Source organism: Sminthopsis crassicaudata, chromosome 1, assembly GCF_048593235.1.
Source record: "Sminthopsis crassicaudata isolate SCR6 chromosome 1, ASM4859323v1, whole genome shotgun sequence".
Taxonomy (NCBI): domain Eukaryota; kingdom Metazoa; phylum Chordata; class Mammalia; order Dasyuromorphia; family Dasyuridae; genus Sminthopsis; species Sminthopsis crassicaudata.
This window is the reverse complement of record NC_133617.1, coordinates 495,005,728-495,030,476: the sequence shown is the minus strand read 5'-3', so window position 1 is coordinate 495,030,476 and position 24,749 is coordinate 495,005,728. Positions and strand designations below refer to the sequence as shown.

The following is a 24,749-nucleotide window of genomic DNA, read 5'->3' as shown; positions in this document are numbered from 1 at the left end:
GAAGCAGGTCCGGGAGACAATTTATTATTGTTTGCAGATTGGAAACCCGTGAAAAAAGTAAGCAGCTGCTTTGACTTTTGAGGCTGAGATCATTCTCCCCCTCCTCCATCCTTCCTTTTATTTTTATGCTATTGTGGAACTCATTTCTCCGACATGTCAGCAAACAGGAACAAGGCAGAAATCTTTGCCTGCTTTCATTTTTGAGAGACAGGAAGGGGAAGAGATGTATGGATTTATTTTTTCAATTGCCTTAGTAGCACAGTTTATATGTTAATTCATCTGCTTTTCAGAATCCCTCTGGAGGTAAATGTTATTGCTAGCCCTATTTTGAAGATGAGGAAACAGGTTTGGTGATTTGATTAAAACAGGATTCAAATCCAGGGCTTCCTGATTTTCAATGTCGCTCTCTGACCACTAAGAGGCACTCATTGCCTCTGCTCAGCTAATTCTTTTATGCAAGGTTCAAAAATAGGCCTGTTTATCATTCTTTACTATTTATTCATCATGACTAAGCATTTTACTTTATTTATTTTTTAAATTTAGACTCAAAATCTTATAAAAATGAATGGTGAAAACTATCTTTTTTTAATTAATTTTATAATTATAACTTTTTTTGACAGTACATATGCATAGGTATTTTTTTTTTTTTTTTAACATTATCCCTTGTACTCCCTTCTGTTCCGAGTTTTTCCCCTCCTTCCCTCCACCCCCTCCCCTAGATGGCAGGCATTCCCATACATATTAAATGTTATAGTATATCCTAGGTACAATATATATGTGCAGAACCGAATTTTGTTGTTGTTGTTGCAAAGGAAGAATTGTATTCGGAAGGTAGTGAAAATTATCTTTACAAATAATTGGGGGAAAAAAAGATAGTTTTCACCATTCATTTTTGTAAGATTTTGAGTCCAAATTTTTTTTCTCCCTTCTTTCTATTATAGGAACTTTACCCTCCCCAAGACATCAAGCTACCTGATATAGGTATACATGTGTAATCATTTAAAACATTTCCCATATTAGTTGTGTTGTGAAAGAAACATCAGAACAAAAGGGGAAAACCACAAGAAAAAAAAAAAAAGCAAAAATAGTATTTTTTGATCCATATTCAGTCTCCATAGTTCTTTCCTGCATTTTGTAACCTAAACCTACTGAAATTGTTTTGGAACACTGTATTGCTGAGAAGAGCTAAGTCTATTATAATTGATCATCAGACATGACTAAGCATTTTAGAGCAAATCTTGAATGATAGCATACAATTTAAACTTTAATTGCCTAAAATTAACTGAGACTTTTGGAATACCTTGCATATGGCTCATCGTAGCAGGAGGAGGCAGGACTTGAAATCTTTAAGCATAGTTTTGAATCTTGACTCTAGCTTTAATAACTTGAATACCATTTGGACTAGTTATTTTCTCCTCCTGGGCTTTAATTTCCTTATCTGGATTATGGATATGGTAATACTTTTATTACTTTGCAAGACTTCTAGAAAGAAAACTTTTTTGAGGATTATATGAGTTCCTTTTCTCTCATTCTTAAAACTCAATATCATCTCCCATTCTTTCCTTTCCTTTCCTTCAGACCAACAAGGAGACCCTTATTGCCAAAGCCAATGTGGCCTTTTCTCCACCTTTCCTATTAATCTCCCAAACTTTATTTCCTCTAGCCCCTGGTCCCAAAGTCAATCAGCCCTATACTGATCTACCCTGATTAGGCTCCAGAACTGTCCTCTCATCCTAATCTCCTTGGGCCATTGCATGAAGGAAAGAGATAATCAGTCTAGATAATCTAGCCTTTTATTACAAATAAGTGTCAGTCTGACATCAGAGAAGCTGAAATTGGTCCAAAAATATTTCCCTGAATTCAGCTTTCTGTTTCTAGAGATTGTCAAATTGTGAGGAAAAGATAGAGCCCCAGAGAGAATATTTTAGGCTTGGGTAATAAGTGAGGTTTTTAATGGTCCAAGAAGTCTTATGGGTTTTGTTTTTGTTTCTTTCTCAAACCCATCAATCAACCCAGGAACCCAGACCCTAGGGATGGAAGCAGGTAGGAGGTCAAATGCAAATGTAGGAATATATTGTCTTCCCCTGACAACCTGAAACACATGGGGTAAAGCATTGGATTTAAAGTAAAAGGTTTTGAATTCCTTTTTTGAAATCTGCTCCTGAATTCCTCAGTTCTGATACTTTCTTAGTGGATAATCTTGAATAAGTTAGTTTTTTTCTTTGGGTATTAATTTCATCTTTTGTAAATACAGTGATTGGACTAGAATGATCTCCTAGTTTTCTTTCTATCTTTGAATCCTATAATCTCCTCAGATCATACTGAACTAGATAAAATCAGGTCTCTATTTTGCCATACACATTCTCACTCTCGAAATACACAAAAACACAAATGGAATGTTCCTTGAATATTTGTCCAAAAAATATCTGGGAAAATTGCCAGTAAATTTGTTTGTGATAGAGCTCCTCCTCAGAAAAGCTAGCATTTGGTATTTCTCTTATATAATTATACTGTTGCATTACATAAAATTTTTTTTTAAATCCAGAGAAAATAATAGTGGAAGAATGTGAAACTCAAACATCAACCATCCCCTTTTCTCTGTTTGTGTTTCATATTTACTTATGTATTACTTTGCTTTTATTTTGTTGTTCAGTTGTGTCCGACCCCTTTTGGGGTTTTCTTGGCAAAGATGCTGGAGTGGTTTGCCCTTTCCTTCTCTAGCTCATTTTGCAGATTAGGAAAGTAAGGCAAACAGGGTTAAGTGATTTTTCCAGTGTTACTCAATTAGCAAGTGTCTGAGGCTGGATTTTTACTTGTAGCCTGAAGATGAATCTTCCTGACTCCAGGTCCAGACTATCCATTGCACCACCTAGCTGTGCCATGTAAAATTATTGTTCTGAATAAATAACAGTTTATTTATTCAGAATGGTGGATACAAGTTCAAGTTTGGTCTCAAGTAGTCATCATTTGTATGAACTTGGGCAACTCACATTTGACCTCTATCTTCCTCAGTTTTTTCAACTGTCTAAAGGGAAAAACAATAGTACCTACCTCAGGGTTGTTGTGAGGGTAAAATGAAATAATATTAGTTAAGTGTTTTGCAAAGCATAAAGCACTGTATAAATGCTATTGTTATTTTTATGTCCAGAAGAAAATTTCAAATTTTCTACTTAAAACAATAGGCATCTTTAAATAACAGGAAACTCATTATTACACATGCAAAATTAAATATAAAAAAGAGAGCAGGAAATAAATGGGGAAATATTTATCTATAGAATATAAAACAATCTTACAAAACATACAAAATCATCTTCTTTCATTTGTGTTTCAAGAAAGAAAATTAAAGCTTATAGAATTATAAACTAGTACTGATTTTATAAGAATAACCTTATAGAAATCATTGTTAGCTCTAGGTTTAATGCCATAACTCAAATTACAAGTGAAACAGCAAAATCAGTACATTCTTCTTAATTATCTTTTGGGCCTGAATCTGTATTTTCATTAGTGTGAGGGTCTCCCTATATGAGAAATACTCCCATCAATCCACATCAAAAACTTATCAGCTTGATGATACAGTGGGGCTCCAGTGCAGCCCAGGAATCAGGAGGAAAGTTCACAATCCATTCTCTGATACTTATTATCTATGTGCCCCTAGACAAATCACAACCCCATTTGCCTAGAAAAAACAGAACAAAACAAAACAAAAAAACCAACAAATTTATCTGTAGCTTAGTTTTGTGGAGTTGCCATGGATACTAAAAGATTAAGTAACATGATAGTATGAGACATAATTAATATTTTATAGGTAGGGCTGCATCACAAGTCTTTATGCTCTAAAAGTACCCTCTATACACGATACCTCTCTGTCAAAAATAAAGGGCTTCCTCCCCATTACTGAAAAGAGTTCCACATTACTGAAAGTCTTTAATCGAGGTGGTACAATGGATAAAGTACTGACCTGGAGTCAGGAAAATCCGAGTTCAAAGTGACTTTAGTTACTTGTTAGCTAAGTGACTCTGGGTTAGTCACTAAAGTTGTCTGCCTCATTTACCCCATCTAAAAAATGATACTAATAACATGTACCTCTTAGGTTTGTTGTGAGGATCAAATATAATAATATTTGTAGAGTTCTGGCACATATTAAATTCCTTCTTTTTAAATTTCTTCTTTTCCACTTCAGTCACTTTGCTTCTTGAAAATAATGTTTGATGTGGAAATACTTTTTGAGATGTAACCATTTCTCTCAGATTTGATAACAGTTTTTGATTTTGTAAGAGCCACAGGAAACAAGAACAAAAACTGAAGTCACCTTCAGGCTTATGGTCATTCCCCCTTTGGCAATTTTCTTAAGCTCAGAGATATCCTTATCTTTTTAGCAAACCTTTCCCTGGGTGCCCTTCATTTCTCAATGGTGAGTCCTTCATTGGAATCATTATTTTAGAAAGGACACCAACTCTCACCTGAAACTCTTTATTGACTTTTCTCTCTCTCTGTGCTTGCACATCATTTTCCTTCCCTCTTCATTTTCTGTACAGACCCTTCTTCATTCCCTTCAAGCGCTGTCTTTCTTCATTAATATGGAAGTTTCTTTTACACAATTGAACTAGTGCTGTCTCATATGTTTCTTTTACTTTTAACAATAAAAATGGGAAAAAATACTCTCATTTCATGTGCTGGAAAATTAGAATTTATGCAGGTTTTGAATTTTCTTTTTCTCGTCAAGTTCAGATCACGTTCAGATTATTACAAATTATTTCTAAAGCATTAATTTTCTGAACATGAGACCATATCTTAGAATATTCAGAAATATGATTAGGTAGCAAAATTAATTGGTTGGGAATTTTAAAAAGTTTCAATTGATTAAAATTGAGTAGATAATTCATTATCTTCCCTGAGAATCTTAATAATTGCTTAGCTATTTGATTAACAAGTTTGTTTTATAATTTTTAAATCCTATAATATAAAATAAAGGGATTATTTAAAAAGAATGAAAATTCTTTAAAGTCACCCAGATGTAATTGGCCCAAGCTATTGTGGCTCTTCTTGTCTAATTCATTCTATCGATAGGCTGTAGTGCCAGATCTGGAATCTATTTTAGGTAGCTCTGAAGATCTTGAGCCCTAAGGGATTATCACCAAAGATGTAGATTGGCTTCAGGGATTATATAACTGAGGAGTAGTTACCCTATATTTATTTCAGCTCAGGAAAGACGGTAATACTAGAAATCCTGGGATGTGTGAACCATTTCTCTATTGCCTTTCTCTTATAAGATTTACAGTTGAGAGAAGGTACCTTTGATCTAAGATAAACTCTCCTAATAGCTAATAAAACTTGCTGCATTTTCACTTGCCCTAATTTCTCACAGAAATAGTTTAAGTTATCTACTCTAATTGTTGGGTTTGAAGGTGGTGAGAGGGAAAAATATTTAGAATACTTATTATGGGGAGTAAGATAAAAGCAATAATATAGGTATAATAAGAAAACTGTTGAGAAATGGCAAGGACACAGATGAAGGTACACATCATAAATTAATGGTGGATGAAATACATTGATTATAAAAAATAACAAATAAACTGACAAATCTTTTTTACTTTTATTTCAAATGAGCAATGAAAAAAACACAGAACTAAATGTAATACTTTTTATAATCAATATAATTCTATAAAATAGCATGTTCATTATATTACTTTTTTGAGCACATCCATTAAGTGAAATGTCATTTCTATTTAAGACTAGAGACATTACACAGGTGAGAAGAATGACTATCAGGTACCTTAGGCCCATGTGCTTTTTGTCTTTTTCCTCTATTTCGGTTGTCTCCCAACTTCAGACTCATTTTAGGTTAGAAAACAAGAAAGCTGCTCCTGTGAACTCTGATCTCACAGCAAGACTGGTTAGAATGTATGACTTTTCTCCTTTAATGCTTTGAATTTTAACCAGTGTTGTAATACTCTAATTAATGTTTAGCAAATCTTTATCTGAAATGTCTCTTAAAGTTCCACATATGGATGGTGTGGTACTGGCTGCTAGAGCACCTGTGTTTTCTTGGTGTTAATTGTTAGTACAAAAGTAGCACAAGCAGCAGAGAATTGATCCATATTTTGCTGCACATTTCATCTTCAGAAGCTGCAAACACAATCATATGCCTGTGATTCTGGGCAGTATACCAGTAATATGCCAGGAAATTGAATCGCTTCCCCTTGAATTGTTTTAGGAAGATGCTGTAGATTATCTGGCAGGAGAAGATACCAGACACTGAGGTCCTTTCTCTAACTAAACTGTCAAGCATTCCAACTCTACTGCAGAGAGCACAACTCTGTTGGGCGGACCACCTTGTTTGAATACCAAATGTATCCTTGCCAAAAAGACATTTTATGCTCATACAAATCCAGTGCTCACCAAGTGGTCAGAAAGCAATACAAGTATACTCTCAAATCTTTCAGAGCTTTAAAATTGATTCTAAGACATGGGATGTTGGCACAAGACTGCCCAGCATGGCGTATCCCCATCAAAGATCATTTTTAGAAGTGAGAAAATCAATAGCATGTCAAGTTACTTGTTCATGGCTTCACAGGTAAGAGGGCACATTCAGGATTTAAATTTAGTTTTTTGGATTCCAAAATCAATTTTTAACTTTTTTTTTCCAGTTCCAAATTCTCTTCCTTCCCCTCCCAACTTAAGGAGAAGTCAGGAAACAACAAAACTTATTTTAAGTATGTGTAGTTAATGCAAAACAAAATTTTACATTAGCTATTCATTTTCCATTATCTCACTGTAGGAATCATCATTTCATGATGTGGTTCCTTCTTTCAGTAATGCAGTTTATAAATTTCATATCTGAGCAGTTTTCTAGAATTGCTGTTGTTTCATAAAAAATGTTTGCTAATGAAACTCTGGTGATGGGGTTAATCTTTCTGCAGTTACATGTACCTAGGTTAGACTTAAAATGATAGGTACAGAACCAGTTGACAGGTACACACGCAATATCTATCCAGCTTGGCAGGACTTGCTATGGTTTATATTCCATTAGTTATGAATTGTGGATCACCTTCATAGCATGTTGAAACATCACAGAGATGTTTATTACAGAAGAATCTTTTTGCGTTAAATTCAACCAAATCATAATTATTTCTTCTCTAAAAATTCCATATCAGTTGCTATTGAAACATTGTTTTTCCTGTCTATATAAACCATTGCAATTTATTATAGTCTTTCCCTTCCTTGCTTCCTTCCTCTTTTTGTTTTCCCCCTCTAATTCTTTGTCTCTATATGTCTTTCTCTTTCTCCCTCTCTCTCTTTCCTACTTTTTCTCCCTCTTTTTCTTTCCTTCTTTCTTTCTCTGACTCTCTCCAGTCTCTCTCTTCTTTCCCTTTTCCCTTTTACGCAAAGTAAACTCCCCATATGTGGCACATTCTTCCTTTACTTCCTTTTCCTTACTGACTCAAGTAAGTATTCTATTCTTTTATAATTCATGAAGTCCTATTTTTATTTTAAAACAATTTTAAAATAAAATGACTTCATTTTCTCTAATAAAGTTAAGTAAGGTTTACAGGTGTCAAATCCTTCTAGAATTCTTTCTAGATGGGAGACAAGAAAAACAAACACTATATATAGTATGTACAAATGACTGTAAATTCTACCTGCTCTCTGTAACTGTTGGGGTCTGCTTCTTTTGATATGTGTCTTTCTTGCTGTTGGGTCTTGTGACTAACCTCTGACTCCCTTTCTTATTTCATTAACACTTTCCCATCTCTAAGCACCTGGAGAACCCTACTCAGCTTTTTTCTCTTATCTTAGCATCTTCCATCCCCTTTTCCTATAGTCCTTGTGTTCTACTTTCTGAAACAAATTTCTTTGTCTCTTTAGACCCCCCCCCCCAGTTTCTTCCCCTATAAAATGAACGAATGATTTGGACTGCATGATTTTTAAAGATCCTTTGATATCCAAATATGTTATAATTTTGTATTTACTTAATTTTGTTGACTAAAAGTACAAATATTCAGGTGTTTTTAATCTCTTCCATTGACTTCACATAGTCTGCATTCCAGAATAAATCATCAGATAACTTTCAACTCTAGTTTTGATCCTCTGGTATGATTAAAACCAATCTTTTCTATTTGTCCATTTGCCAACCCAAATGCAATTCATTAATTGCAATGATAATTGAAATCCAGTTGGTGAATGATTTTTTAAAATGCATATGCCTGAATAGCCTCAATTTTCCTCAAAAAGTCATGGAGAATTTAATTGTTTCTACAATTAGGCAACTTTGTTTACTCACACTCTTATCCACCTGGCTCTCTGGTAGCTTTTTCTAAACTGAAAGAGAAAGGGAGGAGGATGGGAAGAGGGAGAGGAAGCCAGAGGAGGAAAAGGGAGAGGGAGAATAAAGGTGGAGAAGAGAGGGGAAATTACTTATTATCAATGACATTATTGATATATATTATTATCAATGACATTATTGATATATATATGTATGTGTATATGTATGTGTATACATATATATATATGACTACTAATGAGATTTCTGGGTCAAAAGGTAGGGACAGTTTAGTCATTTTCTTAGCTAAATGCAAGTTGTTTCCAGAATGATTGAACAAACCTATAATTATACTACTATATATTAATATGCCTTTCTTTCCACATTCTTCCAATGTTGATTATTCCTGTCTTTTATCATCTTTGCCAATTTGCTGATTGTAAAGTAAAACCTTAGATTTATTTATATTTGTAGTATTGTTCTTATTGATTTATAGAAATATCTTATTTGATTATTGTGAGTTATTTCTATTATAGAATTAATATTTATAATGGGGACAAGAACAAGAGAAATGGTGTGATCTCATGGAAAAAATGATGAACTTAATACTCAGAGTTGCTGCATTCAAATTCTACTTATCATTTATTACCTCCGTGACTTTGGTAAATCATTTAAACTCTGGGACTAATTTTTCTATCTGTATAACCAGAGATCTAGATTAATGGGACCAAACTCAAATAGAAATGGACAATAATTTTTATATAAAGACCCCTTTTGGTTACATATTGACAGTTTAAAAATGTTATGTTATTTATGTTTTACTGTTCTTAAAATTTATCTGGTTAAATTTTTCTCAACTATTTTTAATCTGCTTCAGTCAGCAGTCAGGAGTATTGGGTGGGCTGTGGATTTGACACCTGTTCAATGATCTCCAAAGTCTAAATCCTGTGAAGTAGATTGTATTATTATTTAGTTTTTTAATAATTGAAGAAACTGAGGCAGCTATTGGTTGTGTGACTTGCCCAGGATCATACAGCATAACTGTTTAAAGCCACAGTTGAATTCAGGTCTTCCTGACTCCAGAATCTATGCACTGTGATACATATGTATGTGGAAATGGATCTTAATAAGAAAAGTTCCTGCTGATTTATTTCTCTAAAGGTAGAAGAAAATGTAAATGGAAATTACTAAGTTCTAGGCATTTGAATTTATCATCATTATAACTGTCAAAATTTGTAACATATGACCCAAAATATTACCTACAGGTTTAATAAAGCAAATGTAAAACAGATCTTTTCTGCATAATCATTTAATGTCTTATTTATACAATGATGCCTGTATTTTTAAATATTTAGCTTGTTTCTGGCTTTTGTCAATTATCTTATTCTCTGGCCAGGCCTCTTTGTTATACTTTTTAAAGGCAGCATTCTGGTTGGAACCCATAACAAGTGTATCTTGCCCAGCCGCTGAATCATCTATTTTATACATCATTCAAAACACTTGCCATAAGAATGGGACATGGCCTGGTGACTGTGTATCTATGAAGAGGTGGGAGGTAGAGATCCTAAAATTAAAAAAAATTATCCCCAAATTCTTTTTGTTAAGTTCTAATGTTTTTTGAAGCTTCTTTTCTGAACTTCTTAATTCTTCAAAATAATTAGTTTTAAATCATTGGTAAGCAAACTAATTTTCCAAGTATTAATCATCTATATAAATCTAAGTTTTTGCACTAGGACTTACATCTTTTTCATGGGTCCAACCTTTAATTGGTAGAATCTATTCAAGACATGTTTTAGTGAAGCATTTTACCCACAGCAAATCCAGGATCTGTATCTTTCCAGGTGGTTGGGGACATACAATATGAGACTCAGGGTTTGGAATGGACTTCAACATTATGGGTATTTTTCTTCAGAATGTTTTCAAAACCCGAGAATCCTTTTTCTTAATATTTCCAGTGCTTAGCACAAGGACTGTTACTGATTGAGTACTTAATAACTGATTATCATAGGCCATTTTTCATTTTCCTTCCATTATACTGCACAATTAGGAAGGAGTTAACAGGTACTATTTTTTCTGGTATATTAGGGAGATTAATATACTGATCCTACAACACTCCATACATCAATGATTTTGTCAAGTGGGTGAACTCCTATTGCATTAACTCCATTTAACAATACAGAGTGCAGCTCATTTATGTCTTAGGAGATGTCTTAGGATATTGCTTGAGAACTAGATGCTTAATGGCTTGCTGAAAATCACACAAATAGTGTCAGGTTTGAGATTTCAATCTAATTTTACTTGCCTTTAAGGTAACATGCTATTCCCCTAACCCTTTTTGCTTCTGTCTGTACAAATTACTTTTGCAGAAGGATTTGAAATCTCCTGGGAATATTTAAAAGTTATTGCTTTATTTTAAATTGCCTAGGTGTATCCAGATTGAGAGACATACAAACAAAAATGTCAACAAAACTTTCAAATATCTATCATCTATTGTTGGTAAGCCCAAGATGCTGAGGGATAGGGCAGACAGGTGAAGACAATGACTAGTCCCCTGTTTCGGAAATCTCAGGAGCACAGGGTTCTTGCATATATTCCTGAATAGAAGACATTCGGTGATCATTGTATCTCAAATAGGTAGAGGGAAGAAAGTAAACATTTGCATTCACCATCTATGTACTAGTTTGACTATTTTTCAAACATTACCTTTTAACATTTTTTCTTCTAGGTTGTCCCTCGCTTTTGTATATTTGTATTCCAATCTATTCTCAATTTTGCTTCTTTGTTGTGGCAGATTATAGGGTTTTTTTTTATTCTGCTCATTATTCTTCCTATATAAGTCATAAATTTTGCTCCTTTGATTCTTTTTGTTCTTTTAAATCACTCAAAAATATTTTGTGGCTCCATGTTTTCCTCAAATTTCACAAGATCTTTTCCAACAAGTATTGTATCATTTCCTTTTGTTTTGTAGTATATATTTTTTTAAATCCCTGAACTCATTTACTAGATCTAGAGGTCATATTACCTTCTGTTGTTACTTTTCCCCCCTATTATCAATTTATACTTTCAAACTTTTTTCTCCCTCATTTTCCTTATCATTTACTTCCCTTCTGTTTGTGGTTTCCTTTGGGGCTAGATCAAATTGTGTGTGTGTGTGTGGGGGTGTTATGTGTGTGTGTTTAACCTATTTCTAGCTGTGTGCTTTGGGCTCTTTCAGGTGTGGTACAGCGTTACGCTCCCAGTGTCCTGTTCTGGTGTCCGGTTCTATTTCCATTTCTCAGTAATTTGGTCCAGTATCAGCAGTTCAGAGTACGTTTTCTCTAGCACCGGCAATTCAGAGCTTGTCAGTGGTGAGGGAGATGTGGAGGGGTGCAGAGTGAGCTCAGGAATAATTCTTCCATTTTTATTTTTCACCTTTTGGATTCTGGGTGTCTTCAACTATGAAAATAACTGAAATTGCTTTACTGTTTAATATCTGTTTAGGAAAGATCTTAGATCTTGTAAATGAAAAAAAAAAATCTAATCCATTATCTTGTTACTCACATGACCTGGAAGTCCAAATAGACTTTTTGATTCTTACAACCCTGGGAAATAGGTACTACTATTATGTCTGGATTACAGTTGAAGAAACTGAGGCAGAGATTAAGTGACTTGTCTGGTCACACATCTAGTATTCTAAACTCAAGTTTCCTGACTCCAGACTCAGCGCCCTTTCCATAGTACTTTCACCTGACCTGATAAATGGCATTTTCACAATTAATGCTTCATGCAAATACATTGCCATTATTGGGAAAGCATTCAATGTTCATATGGCAAGACATCAACTTCCTAAAGAACAGTAAAACTTACCAGTAATTTTTTATATCACTCTTACATCTAACTTGCACCTACATGAAGTTTTCTATAAAGATCCAGTTAAATGTGATTTCTAAGTCTCATAGACCTGAGACTTTTACCCCCAGAAAGCATTTTTCACCAGTCCTTTTGTAAGCATCGTAGCAAAGCTTCAAATAAAATAGCATAATTAAAAATCTTTCACTATTATGCTTAGAGTTGCATATTTCAAGGATGAAAGTGTAAAAATATTAGTTAGGAAAGGCCTTCATGGTGTGGTAAGATAGGCTGAAAAAAACATGCGGCACTAACTTTTGTGTTAATATTTTGACATCTATGTAAATTATTTGGCTTCCTCAAAAGGAAATATCACAAAATAGAGCCTCTTATTGTGAAACAAGTTTTAGTTAATGAGAATAAGCAAAGACAGCTTACCTAGTCTCAAAAGAACTTGTCTTTTTTCTTTTTTTCCCCTCTTGTATTGTATTCTTGTATGAAAAAAGAATTTAGGAAAATGTAAAGAGCAATAACTTTCCTTCCTAAGTGAGATGCAAGGGAAAATATTACTAATTTTAAATCTGTGACTGGGAAGAGACACATCAGAGTATGGTGGAAAGAGTCCTGCTTTAGAAGTTGAGGATGTGGATTCAAATTCTGTTTCTGGGTAAATTACTTAACCTCTCTCTACATAAATTTCTTCATTAGTAAAGAGAAGGGTTGGATTAGACTTTTGACATTACTTCCAGCTCAAAAATCTATGATTCTGTGAAATTAGCAACTCTCAGTCTTCTTAAAGTTCAAGACTTATTTCTTCACCTAGGATAGATACAAAACTTTCAAAAGAAATTGCGTTTATAGGAAAACCTGGGGATGGTCAAAAGTATCACTGATGGGTGAGAGTTCTACCCATTACTGGTGCTCTGACCAGAGCTTCTCAATATCTCCTCCAACATTAGTTGATAGTTGATTTCAATAATTTATTTGGGTTGATATCTAATCGATATTTTGTCCCCATAATTTGTATGGATGTGGTATGGTGGTCAAGAGGGCAAATCTGAAGCCAGAGAATCTGGGTTGAAGTCAACTTCAGTTGTGCTATTTGCCACCAGTGCAAATCATTTAATCATCTTTAAAATAACAAAGTTGGATTAAATTTCTTCTGAAGTCCTTTCTAGATTTGGATTTGTGAAAGTTTGGGTTCCCATGAAGAATGATGATTTTATAACTTGCACTATCAGCATCTTCTCCATGTTCCACTCTCACCAATTCCCCCTCAATTTTCTTTGCCCTGATAATCATAAGACTTAAGTGAAATTAAAAAAAATTCTTATGAGGAAAATCTTGGGATTTGAGTATTTGATTAAAAGAAAACACACATTCAATTCAATGCAAATTGTCTTGCATTACTTCCCACAATGAAGATCTGTTCTTACACTTTCAACATATACAACGGATTATGTAAGATTGTTTTAATGAAGTTTATATTCAGATTACAGTTAAGCAGTGCAGGCATAAATTACTTCATTAGACATGGGTTTGACATCTGAGGAAACATTTCCTAAGACAAGAAAGAGTTCACAGCACAAGCAAACTGACTACATCTATTTTGTTGTTAACATATGCAGAAAACTTCAAGTAAATCATTAATAGAAATAAAAAGCAATACAACTGGCCCTCTCACATTTTTTAAATGGCTCAAACTCTACAAGAAGCATCTACTAAGGAAAACTCATGACTGTAATAATGTTTGAGAGATCTTGTGTCAAAATCTCCCACTGTCAATTGGAATGCGATTCACTGTTCACATGAGCATCAACAGATAAAGGAGTCTTTCAGCATAAAGCACATAGTCTAGATGTTACTTATTACTGCTAATGTGACTAAAAGTTTATTTTACTTTTTTAAACCAGGAATATAATGATGCTAGGTGCGAAATCTTTCACGATGTTGGATAAGAGCTACTTTGCCATCATAGAAATCCAGCTCCATCTCCTGTAGCATTCTTAGGAGTTCTTCTCAGAAATCTTGATTGTGACAGTCTTGACTTCAGTATATTCATGGAGACCATATTCTCCCCTAGGGGCAAAAAATCCAAAATAACAGTTAAGATGTCACCTATATGTTATAGTCAGTGTCTCAGTATGAACATGGCACTATTCATTAGGGTAGGTGTGAATCTGGATAGGGTAATGACTGGGGGGCAAGTCAAAGTAAGGAAGACCACATTTTGAAACTGCTGCTGACATGCTAGCTGAGTGGACATGGGCAAATGCCTCCCAATAACTCTTAAAGGGAATAAATGACAGATGAGTTGATTATTTGAATCAGGAGAGCATATTTCTACATTGAAAGTTGCCATTTTTCACAAAATTATAGGTATGAGCTAAAGAGAATTAGTATAAAGTGATTTGAAAACTGATTTATCTTAGAAAAATCAGGTAGTAGATGCACTACTTGACCTAATAAGCTCCTTTGTGAAAACCCGTATAGAGACTAGTTTGGGGTTATTAAAGAGAAATTAGGGGGTTTTCATATTAACACTTAGATTATAGCCAAAGTACTTGTATTTGTATACTAGGTACTTGTACTTCATTAGATCTAAGATTGACATTGTTGGAAATGCTTTCAAAGTGAGATGCAAAGTGAATCTTGCCACTATAACCAAAATAGTTGGCAGATGGCGGCAAATGGGAGTGGGATGAGATAGTATTATATTTCAGAAGATAGTCAGGGGTTGTTTAGCAGTGGACACGAAGAGCATTGTAAACATAAGCAATCACATTGGAGAATGTGTGGTCTGCTCTGTTGTGTAAAAGACAAAAATGTACTTCCCCCTTCCCCATCCAAATTTATGGATCATCTGAAATTTATCCATGCATCCCGGGGGAGTCTATGGATACAAGGTCAAGAAATCCTGCTCTGGACCTTTAGGGGAATCAAATGCTTGCTTTCACCCATGTTGGTATCTGGGTGATACTTCACATGGGATATCTGGGCAAAAGAGATTCTAAAATACCTGACAGCAAAGTACATTTATCTTTCAGATTATATTAAAGATGACAAAGCTCGATCTTCACCACAAGTGAGAAAGCAGCTTCCAAATATGAGTAAGTTAAATAATAATATTAAGTAACTTATTAAGTTATTGTTTGGTTTGAAAGACAAATTTAATTCTAGTGAGAATTACCAATATTGGTTCAAAGAAACATTACAAAATGGATACAGCAAAACAGGAAGCACATAATAATTATAAAAAAGAAAATATTATAAAAATAAGATAAAGGGAAGGTAAATTTAAGTTCTTATCACCAGTATAAAATAATTTGTGATATGCTAACACATTGGAGGAGGCAGATTCAAAGAGAACTCAACAGTTTAGAATGCTGGGCCAAATTAGTAAATTGAAACTGAACAGGAATTAATATAAAGTTGGGTTTTAAAAACTAAACTTCACAAATAAGAGTAAGCATGGGCTAACAATTATTCTGAAAAATATTGAAATATGATAGACAAAATTATTAACTGGCTCTTTAGGCTGCATTAAGACAGATGTAATTTCCAAGACTAAGCAACTGTGATAAGATCTACTGGACTCTATAAGGCCTTGATAAATGGAGTATTATGTTCTGGTATCACATTTTAAGAACATTGTTAGACTAGCGAGCACTTAAAAGTTGGTGACCATTATGTTGGAAGACATCAAGATTATGTCAAATTAACTTGCCAGCTAAACTTCCTAAATTTGGTTTCCAGGGAAACTTATGTAGTGGCAGAGTAGTTTGAGCTTAAATCTACTATTTACCTATGACTGGTAAATAATTGTTTAATTGATTTAAATAATAGTTGTATGCATAAACTAAGATTTGATATGCACAAGTCAATCAGCTATACTTGGCTCTAAGTCACTTCAATTAAAAGTTAAATAAATATTTTTGAGAAACCACATGGTTTTCCTTTTTGATATATCACAGAGTACTTGTTATTATAGAACCAATCCCCAAAGGGACATTAGAGTGCATCAAATACATGGCACAAATGAATATACAGATATACTTCCTTTGTGACCTTATACAAATCATGATTCTGTATTGCCCTCAGCCTCATTTTCTTCATATAAAAAATGAAGATTGGACCTGATGTCTTTCATTTTTATATATTATCCTCTTGATTCTTCTACCTCCCTCCACACTCATTCTAAAATGTGACTCTGGAATTACAGATTTAGAATTAGAATTAAGAGCCATCCAACTCTTTCATTTTATAGATGAGAAAAATGTGCCCCAGAAAAGTTAGTTGTCAAAAAGTCTGGAAGGGTCACCTGATTTGCCTAAGTTCTTACAGTTCAGTGACATGGCTGGAACTAGATGCCAATCTTCCTGTTCAAAATGCTTTCCTTTATAGCCTGGGCCTTTCTCTATGTATATAGCACACAAATAATCATGCATACTCTATATTTTAAAAGCCAGAAAGGGCTGCATCTTTCTTATAATCATGAGTTTATATAAAAACCAAAATGTATTTTTTGTTTTAATGACCATGAGCATTTGGTCCCTCTATTATGCATGTATAGGTGTATATGGCCACTAAGTGACGCAATAGAGTAGTCCAGAGTTCAAATTTGACCTCAAGACACTAGCTTGGTGACCCTCAGCAAGTTACTTAATTGGTTTGCCTCAGTTTCCTCATTTGTAAAATGAGCTGGAGAAGGAAAACCACTTTAGGATCTTTGCCAAAAAAACTTCAAATGGGGTCACAGTCAGATATGATGAAAAAAACTGAACAGCGGTTCATATAAATTCACATATATAAATACATATATGCAATGTCTACATACATACATCTACATGCATGCTTGTAAAATATAAATGGTTTTATATTTCTTTATTTTTATACCTAAATTTTCATGAACCATTTTGGAAATGAATGAGAAATACAGTTACATGTTAAATTAATGACTCAAGATTTTTTCCTAAGAATCCAGAAACATGATGTCAACACTCTTATTTTATTTATAATTTATATATATATATATTATATATATATATATTAATAGAATTGGCTGGAAAAACCACAAAAAATGCCCCCCATACTTACAATTCTCGCCCATTCCCAGACATCTTGAATCCACCAAAAGGGCTTTGAGCAGAAACCACACTATAGCAGTTTACCCTAAAAAGGCAAGAATATTTTATATTATTTCAACTGATCCAATAAAGCGTTTATTGGGTGTAAATTATGTGTGAGATTTGTTTTTATTTAAAAAAATTTTTGGACTGGCTTTTTTATTTCTCTAGTTAACGTTAGACACTTTCAACTACCAGTGAAGAAACTCCTGCTACCAATGCACATTCTGGCACTGGCTTTGCAACTTTTTGGAGAGTTGCCTGGGTCCCTGAAAGGTCAAGGATTATATAGCAATTATGTCAGAGGAGAGACTTGAATTTAAGTTCTCCCTACTCTTGAGTTCAACTCTCTAAATGCATACTCACCTTTCCATGAAGTTCATAGTAGATGGTTAACACACACTTCACCTGTTTAGTTTAAACTGACAGGTCAGCTAAAGGCATTTCGATTTACAAAGTAATTTATTTTATGGGCAACGAGTTGGCTCAGGGGATAGAATGGTAGGCCTGGGGTCAAGAAAAAACACTTTCTTGAGTTCAAATTTGTTGCTGAGATAACTAGATAGAGAACTAGAGGTAACTTCTGTCTCCCACGTCCTATTAAGAGATCTATGCTAAGAGTGGAGTCTAAGTTCATCATTTTTTCCCTCACCCTAAAAGTTTCTCAGTATGATTCTAGTGACAGACTGTGTTCATCATCCAAGACCAGTCTCCTTAAGTTCAGAAAACATAGTGTCCACAAAGTGATCTTTTTCCCTTCCCTCATCCCCTCCATGTTATTAGCCTAAGAAATATGGGCATAATGACCACTTAAGATTGAGGTTGGAGGTGGGAAAGATCAGCAGCATAAATGAATGGAGAAAGTATCCTAAAACATCAAAGCAATGTTTTAAATATAGCTGGGAACAACTAAGTTCCCAAAGTATGCCATACAAGTTCATAGAATTTAAAACAAATTTGAATGGATGAATTTTTAAATAAAATCTGGAGATTTAGTTTTGACTCCATACTTTGTATTGCTAGGTCTATGGGATCTAGTAGATTTGATTAGGAAGGTGATCATGATGTATCTTAAACTGGAAGAAACCTTGGAAGTCATCTAATCTAATATCTTTGCCATCGTGATGTACAAGAAAGGAAATCATTAAAGAGCCAACTACCAGAACAGTTTGTCTGTTTCTAGAAATACAAACCATAAGGATATATATGGCACTCTGAGTTTTTAATACTGAAAAATTATTTGACCAGGGACTTAAATGTTATTAATTAAGGTTGATGTTTTATGTCACCTTGCTTTATCTGGCAGGCATACATTATCTCTTATCAAAATTTCTATTATTTTATGTTTATCATTGTTAATGGACACAGTGTATATGGGGGGATGAAGTGTTTATTCCTATGTCTGTGCTTCTAGTCTGGGAGTCAATTTAATATAGTCAGGTTGGAAACTTAAGAAATATTCAATTGCAGGAAACATATAGGTGTTCAAAATTAACAACATTGATACTGATTTCTCCTTTGGGAAAATTTTACCAGAGCTGTTGCTCAGCAGCCATCATCAGATTATTGATTTCAGAGCTAGAAAGGACCTTGGAGACCATCTAGTGGAAGATCTCATTTTTATAGATGAGGAAAATGAAGCTTAGAAAGATTAAATATTTTGCCCAAAGTCACATGTGAAGTGACAGAAATGTGATTTGAACTCTGCCTCCAAAGAGTACTCTTTCCACTGTAACAGGAAAGAAGGGAAACTTGGAGACTACTGGGAAGATTAGAGAGTAGGGATGATTTTGAAATGTTAAAAAATCGTTGGAAGTCAAATGAAAAAAATTTCCCTACAGTTAAGAGACTAATGTGAGTAGTACTTCATGGGTAGAAAGACTTTTTGGTTTCTTAGCACAAAGATTTAAAACAGGAAGTAGGGACTCTGACCAAGAAGGAAATGAACTGTGGACTGCTCTCGTTACCGTATTTTGTTATTATATAGAAAGTTTTTCTGAAATGTGATGGAGGATGGTTGTAGAAACAAGTATGAAGGCAATTTGGGATAAGAAGGCTCAAGAAATAATGACTACTTGTACTAGCTTAAGGCAGGATAGAAAATGAATAAGAAGCAGGTCTTGAAATCAGAATGAGATCTCAAAAATCAGCATACCATGTGAGAGTGTATAAATCACACAAAAAACTGTCAAGCTCACAATGATATTCAATAATATTGTAATTATGTGTTATTGTGTGCTCTAGGAGAGGTATAACTGAATTTCAAGTTGTAGGACCTACATTACAATTTTGGCTCTACTCTATCATCTGTGAAAGCAGAATGCCACTTTACCTGTAGGTCTAAGTTTCTGCATCTAACATGTAGGGGATGGATTAGGTAATTCTTAATGCCTTTCTAACCTCTAAAAAACAAATCCTACCTTTTACACATACTTGCACTAAGTGGCACAAAGAAAATTATTTAATTTCTCACTGTCCCAGGCAATTTTTCCAAAATTAATAGCAGAGAAGGTACCAGTGTATGTTGGTAGAAGAAATTTCCTCATTGAAAATTCATAAAAAATTATATTTATATACACATATCCACCCATTCACCCACATAAATGATGTACATAATATATATATACATACATTTGTATGTATAATTTATGTTTTATAGAAAAATTTTTTCTGAAAAATTGGAACAAAAGGTTTTGCAATTGTCAATGCTGAAAAATTACCCATGTATATATCGTGTAAATAAAAAGCTATAATAAAAAATAAAAAAAGAAAAAGTTTTCTGAGTATAAGGACCGCACCATATATTTTGCTAATGTCTTCTATAACACTTAGCATAGTGCTCACCATTTGAAGCTGCTAAATAACTGTTTTTTCTGGTTGTTCTAGAATTGTGATTTCATCAGTTACAGAAAACTCTGTTACCTAGAAACTCCCTCTGCTGGTGCTGTCAGGCAACTCCTAATAGCAACTATTGTTAATAGAGAGGTTCCTGGGATACGAGAAGTTAATTGTCTTGTCCTACAGCTATTATTTCTCAGAGGCCATTTTTTCTGACTCCAAGTCTGGATCTCTATCTACTAACACCACCTTGCCTTTCTAATAGCTGGAATTAAATAACCAATTTCAGGAAAATATTTTCAAGAAATAAACTACATAGAGTCTACAGATCTCAATTAAATTATAATGTCTATTATCTATAAAATTATCAGGAGCTCAGAGAAGAGAGAAAGGTTACGTCCCAGCAGGCTGCCTGGTTTGAAAGAGAAATTTAATTCTGTAAATAAATGTCCAAGATTTCGTTAATGTCATTTGAGATGTCTTATAATCCAAAAGGACACGTCAATAATAACTGACTTACCAGACGGTTCCAGCTTGAAGGGCAGAGGAAACTGTGATAGCTTTATCAAGGTCCTTGGTGAAAATGCCAGCTGCTAAGCCATAGTGGGTATGGTTGGCCCTCTCGATCACTTCATCAATTGTTTTAAACTTCATGATTTGTTGGACTGGCCCAAAAATCTGCTCCAAAGGCAATAGGAGAGATCAGGCGGGGAGGGACATGAAGGGAGGCTTTTGATCTATCTTTGTATACCCCAAATTTGTAGCATTTAATCTCAGAATTCACATTTCATTTAGGAACACCTGTTTAAAACATTCTTCCTCTAAAATGATTTATTAGACTTGCATGGAATGAAAGCCATAGAAAACAAGCCTGACCACATGGAAGATTAGATACTCATTGAGATGTCAATTGTTTTTAATTATATGACTATTTAACTATATAACTACTACTACTATATATGACTATTTTAGCACTCATTTTAGCTAATTGACTGAGCAGGTTTTAGGATTAGGTGGCTATCCTTGATTAGTTGTCAGAGCTTGATATCAATCACATTGCCAGTTTTGTACTGAGAAAGGGGGAAGTTATTCAGGGAAAACCAAGGAATGACATGAATGTTTACCCCTTCGGTCCACACCTCAATTCCCTATGGTTCTTTATGATCATACTCTAAGCCAACGGATTTTTATGTTTGACTTTTTAAATTGAGTGGGAATGATTGTGTGGAATGTATGGCCCCAGAGTTCAATAGAGTTTTATTTTTAATCTATTGGTTATATATTTTCAATTTTGATATTAAGTCTAAAGTTATATGGGAAACTGTAATCGATAAATGTTAATGGTTCAGAAATGCATTGGGATTTTTAGATATTTGTAGAGATTCCTTTGAGCTTCCTCTCTGAAGTTAAATAGTCATTTGCTCTACAATGAACAGAATAAATGCTTAAGTATTTGTGGTCATCTGCAGGTTTTGGGGTCCTCCCTAAGTCCTTATCTTCCAGGTATGCTATAACAATTCTGAACCAATATCTTAGGCATTTTCCTGGGATCCTGCAGAAACTAAGAAATATAAAATTGTGAAAAACTCAAAAGGACTCAAGGCAGGGAAGCTATGGAATATTTATGAATTAAAAAAAAATAGTCCAGTTGTAACTCTTTCAAATTGGTATAGTACTTGTGTTTTTATAAACTAATATACCCAGTCCTTTTTTGTTTTTTCCATTTACTTTGTTCAATTTGTTATAAAGGGGGGTTTGACAACATTATCCCTATTTCCCTTTCTTCCCTCTGCAATTCAGTACATTTCCCATCTCATTATCTCTCTTCTTCAGGCAGTTTGGGGAATAGGGGTAGGGTGTGGGGGTACAGTGGGGCAGGGGGAAAGGCACTTCTACTTTGCAAAACTTCACTCACATTGAAATATTTTCAAATACTCATTTTTAGCTCTCACAGTGGCCCTGCTCATCCAGTTCCACTATCGTTAAAAAAGAGCCCGTTGTATGCCCTGATTGTTGGTGATTGTGAAATCTGGCTGTGGCAATAGTATGTGAGCATTGGTTTCAGGAACAAGTGAGTTACAGAATGATTTAAAAAGTTTTCTTTCCTCTGGCTCCAGGGCCAGATCAGAGCTTTGTGATGTTGTGATGGCTTTGTACAAATCTTAACTCTGCCCATGTGATTAAAAAAGATCAGTGTACCTCTTTATTTATCTATCAGGAGATAGTGCTCAGAAAATGATGAGAACAGCCCCAGCATGGGTTCCTATAGAAGACTTTGGAAAACCTCCAATTTGGAAGTATAGTTAACCCTCCCATTTTGTAGCATTATAGAATCTTAAAAGCTATCCAACCCAGCCCCACCTCCCTATACAGGAAATCCCTTCAGTGCATAATTGCCTTTTTATGGATTATCTATAGTATAGTTTAAATCTTTGATTGTGTTTTCCTCACCACTAGAAGAGTTTCTGGATTACTTCTTTGAAACCTTTAATTGCTATTCATTTAGGTAATACAAGCCCATTTTAGGACTTGCCCAAGAAGAAAACAAAAATAAGTTTGGAAAGTAAATCTCTGGGTGTGTGGGGGGGGGGGGGGGAGAGGAGGGGCTAGAGCAGGGAGTGTGTGTGGGGGATTAATGTGGCTAAATTACCCTAAGCAAGACTCCTGTCTTTTTCCTCATGTGAAAAGTCAGCAATAAAGACCCACAAGTATTGTATAGTGCATATGTTTTAAAATTTTGTTCAATGTATTGATTAGATATGCTATTTTTTCTTTTTTCCAAAAAATTTTTTTGGTCTTTAAAATTACTTGTCATATGAGATGGTTCTGTGGGAGAGGGAGAGGAAAGAATGCAGGGGAAAATGAAGGTAACAAATATATAAGTAAATTTTTTTTTTTAACAAATGTAAAGGAGTGAGTTAAATTAGGTGATAATCAAAAGATAATTTCTGTCTCTAGAAACAATTGCAGAAAACAATTTTGAATTGTTTGTATCATTATCACCTATATTTGTTTGGCTATCTAAAAACTAACAGAACTTTTCAAACAAATATACTGAGAAAATGCTTCTTTTGTTGACAAGTGGGAGTTTACAAGGACAGAATGTTGCATATACTATCAGAAAATCATTTTATTAGTTGAATTTGCTTGCTTTTTTGTAATATGAGAGAAATCAATGACTGTGATATTAAAAATAAATATCAATAAAACAAATTAAAAATATGGCCAAAATAGATAATATATAAAACACATATTATTATAACACATTAATATATTATGTTTTCTATATGTGCATATACATATGTTTAAAGTATCTGAAATTGAAAGAGTATGATAGAAATCTATTTTTAAAAATTATATAAAGATATATAAACCACATAATGTTATATATATATGTATATATATAAATGACTTCTGAAATTTTATATATGGAAAATGTAATATATTTATTATAAAGTTTCTCTAAATGTATACATGTAACACATGTAAAAACCACTTCAAAATTATATATAAATGTATAGCATAGATACTATATATAATATATACTATGTAAACATTTCATATAATAATATAAATAAATGATATATTTTATGATGTGAATATTCTATGTTAATTATATTACAGATATTAGAAAGTATAATGTAGTACATATAATATATAAATATGATTTAATTGTATGTTTTACATATAATATATAAGCAAGACATATAGCATGTATACTATATAACTATAAAATTACATATATTTGTGTGTATGTAAATACATACATGTATACATACACATAGATCCTTTTTAGAAGGAGGTTTCCCCCTCCCCCTTTTAAACATACTCTTCCAACTTCAATCTGGGTCTGGGCCACAAACATGAAAAAGCCAGGCTAATTCTTCATAGGAACCTAAGTCTTTTTTGAGTAAAGGTAAATAAATTTTCTTTTTATGCTCATCTTTGAAAGGAAAATGAACTCATACAAAGCACTAGAACTGAATGCAACTTTAACAGAGAGCTATGGTAGAGTAAAATTAAATGAACAGCAAAAGCAGGGTAGTCTAGTAAAAAAAAAAAAAAGCAAGGGATGACTAGATACTCTTTCATACTGTCATCAGTTAGTTATAGGAAGAATTGGTGATTTTACCTATTTGAGAAGTGTTAATAATTGGATGAGTGGATTAACTTAAAATTAATCATGGTGTAAAGTGAAAGGCTCAAAATCAGGAACATCTGATTTCAGATTTAGCTCCTGGTACTTTATTAGCTGTTAACAAGTTCATTAATCTTCATAATGTATTTTATTCATTCCCCTAGTTTAGATCTGCCTTTGCTGAAAGGAATTCCTGGCATTGGTGAAATCAGTGGCTTCTTGGTTCTCTCTCTGCTCTAGTTCTGTCATCTGATGGTTTTAACAGTGTGATTCAGTTAGTGAAGATATGAAAAAAAAGTCTGTGGGAAAAGAATAAGTCAAAAACATGAAGATAGTTATAGGAGATAATTTCAAGGATATTGGTGAATTTTGCAAGGAAGATGTAATTAATGGGTTTTCTATATTCCTGTTAGTTTATAATACAAGGCACTCTAATCCTCTGAGTGATACCTACATGTTATCTCATGATTATCATCTTTCTTCTAATTAGATGGAATAAGAGGAAGGGGAAGAGAAAGGGGAAGCAGAAACTTCAATTGGATAGAAAAGAAAACCTCTT

The 24,749-nt window shown here is 33.8% G+C and overlaps 1 protein-coding gene across 6 annotated transcripts in view; it reads right to left on the bottom strand.

Annotated features, from left to right (window-relative positions):
- Positions 1 to 13,545: 13,545 nt before the first annotated feature.
- The window catches only part of LOC141550609 (aldehyde dehydrogenase 1A1), an 81,387-nt gene continuing 70,183 nt past the window's right edge, over positions 13,546 to 24,749 (bottom strand). For 5 of the 6 annotated variants that reach the window (XM_074281426.1, XM_074281427.1, XM_074281428.1 and 2 more), the window contains 3 exons: positions 20,573 to 20,730; positions 17,186 to 17,260; positions 13,546 to 14,167 (listed from right to left, as the gene is read on the bottom strand). In XM_074281426.1, the coding sequence (XP_074137527.1) occupies positions 14,095 to 14,167; positions 17,186 to 17,260; positions 20,573 to 20,730 (306 nt within the window). In that variant the 3' untranslated portion in view covers positions 13,546 to 14,094. Of the gene's footprint in view, positions 14,168 to 17,185; positions 17,294 to 20,552; positions 20,731 to 24,749 lie in introns of all 6 variants that reach the window. The other variant, XR_012484645.1, reaches the window with a different exon arrangement.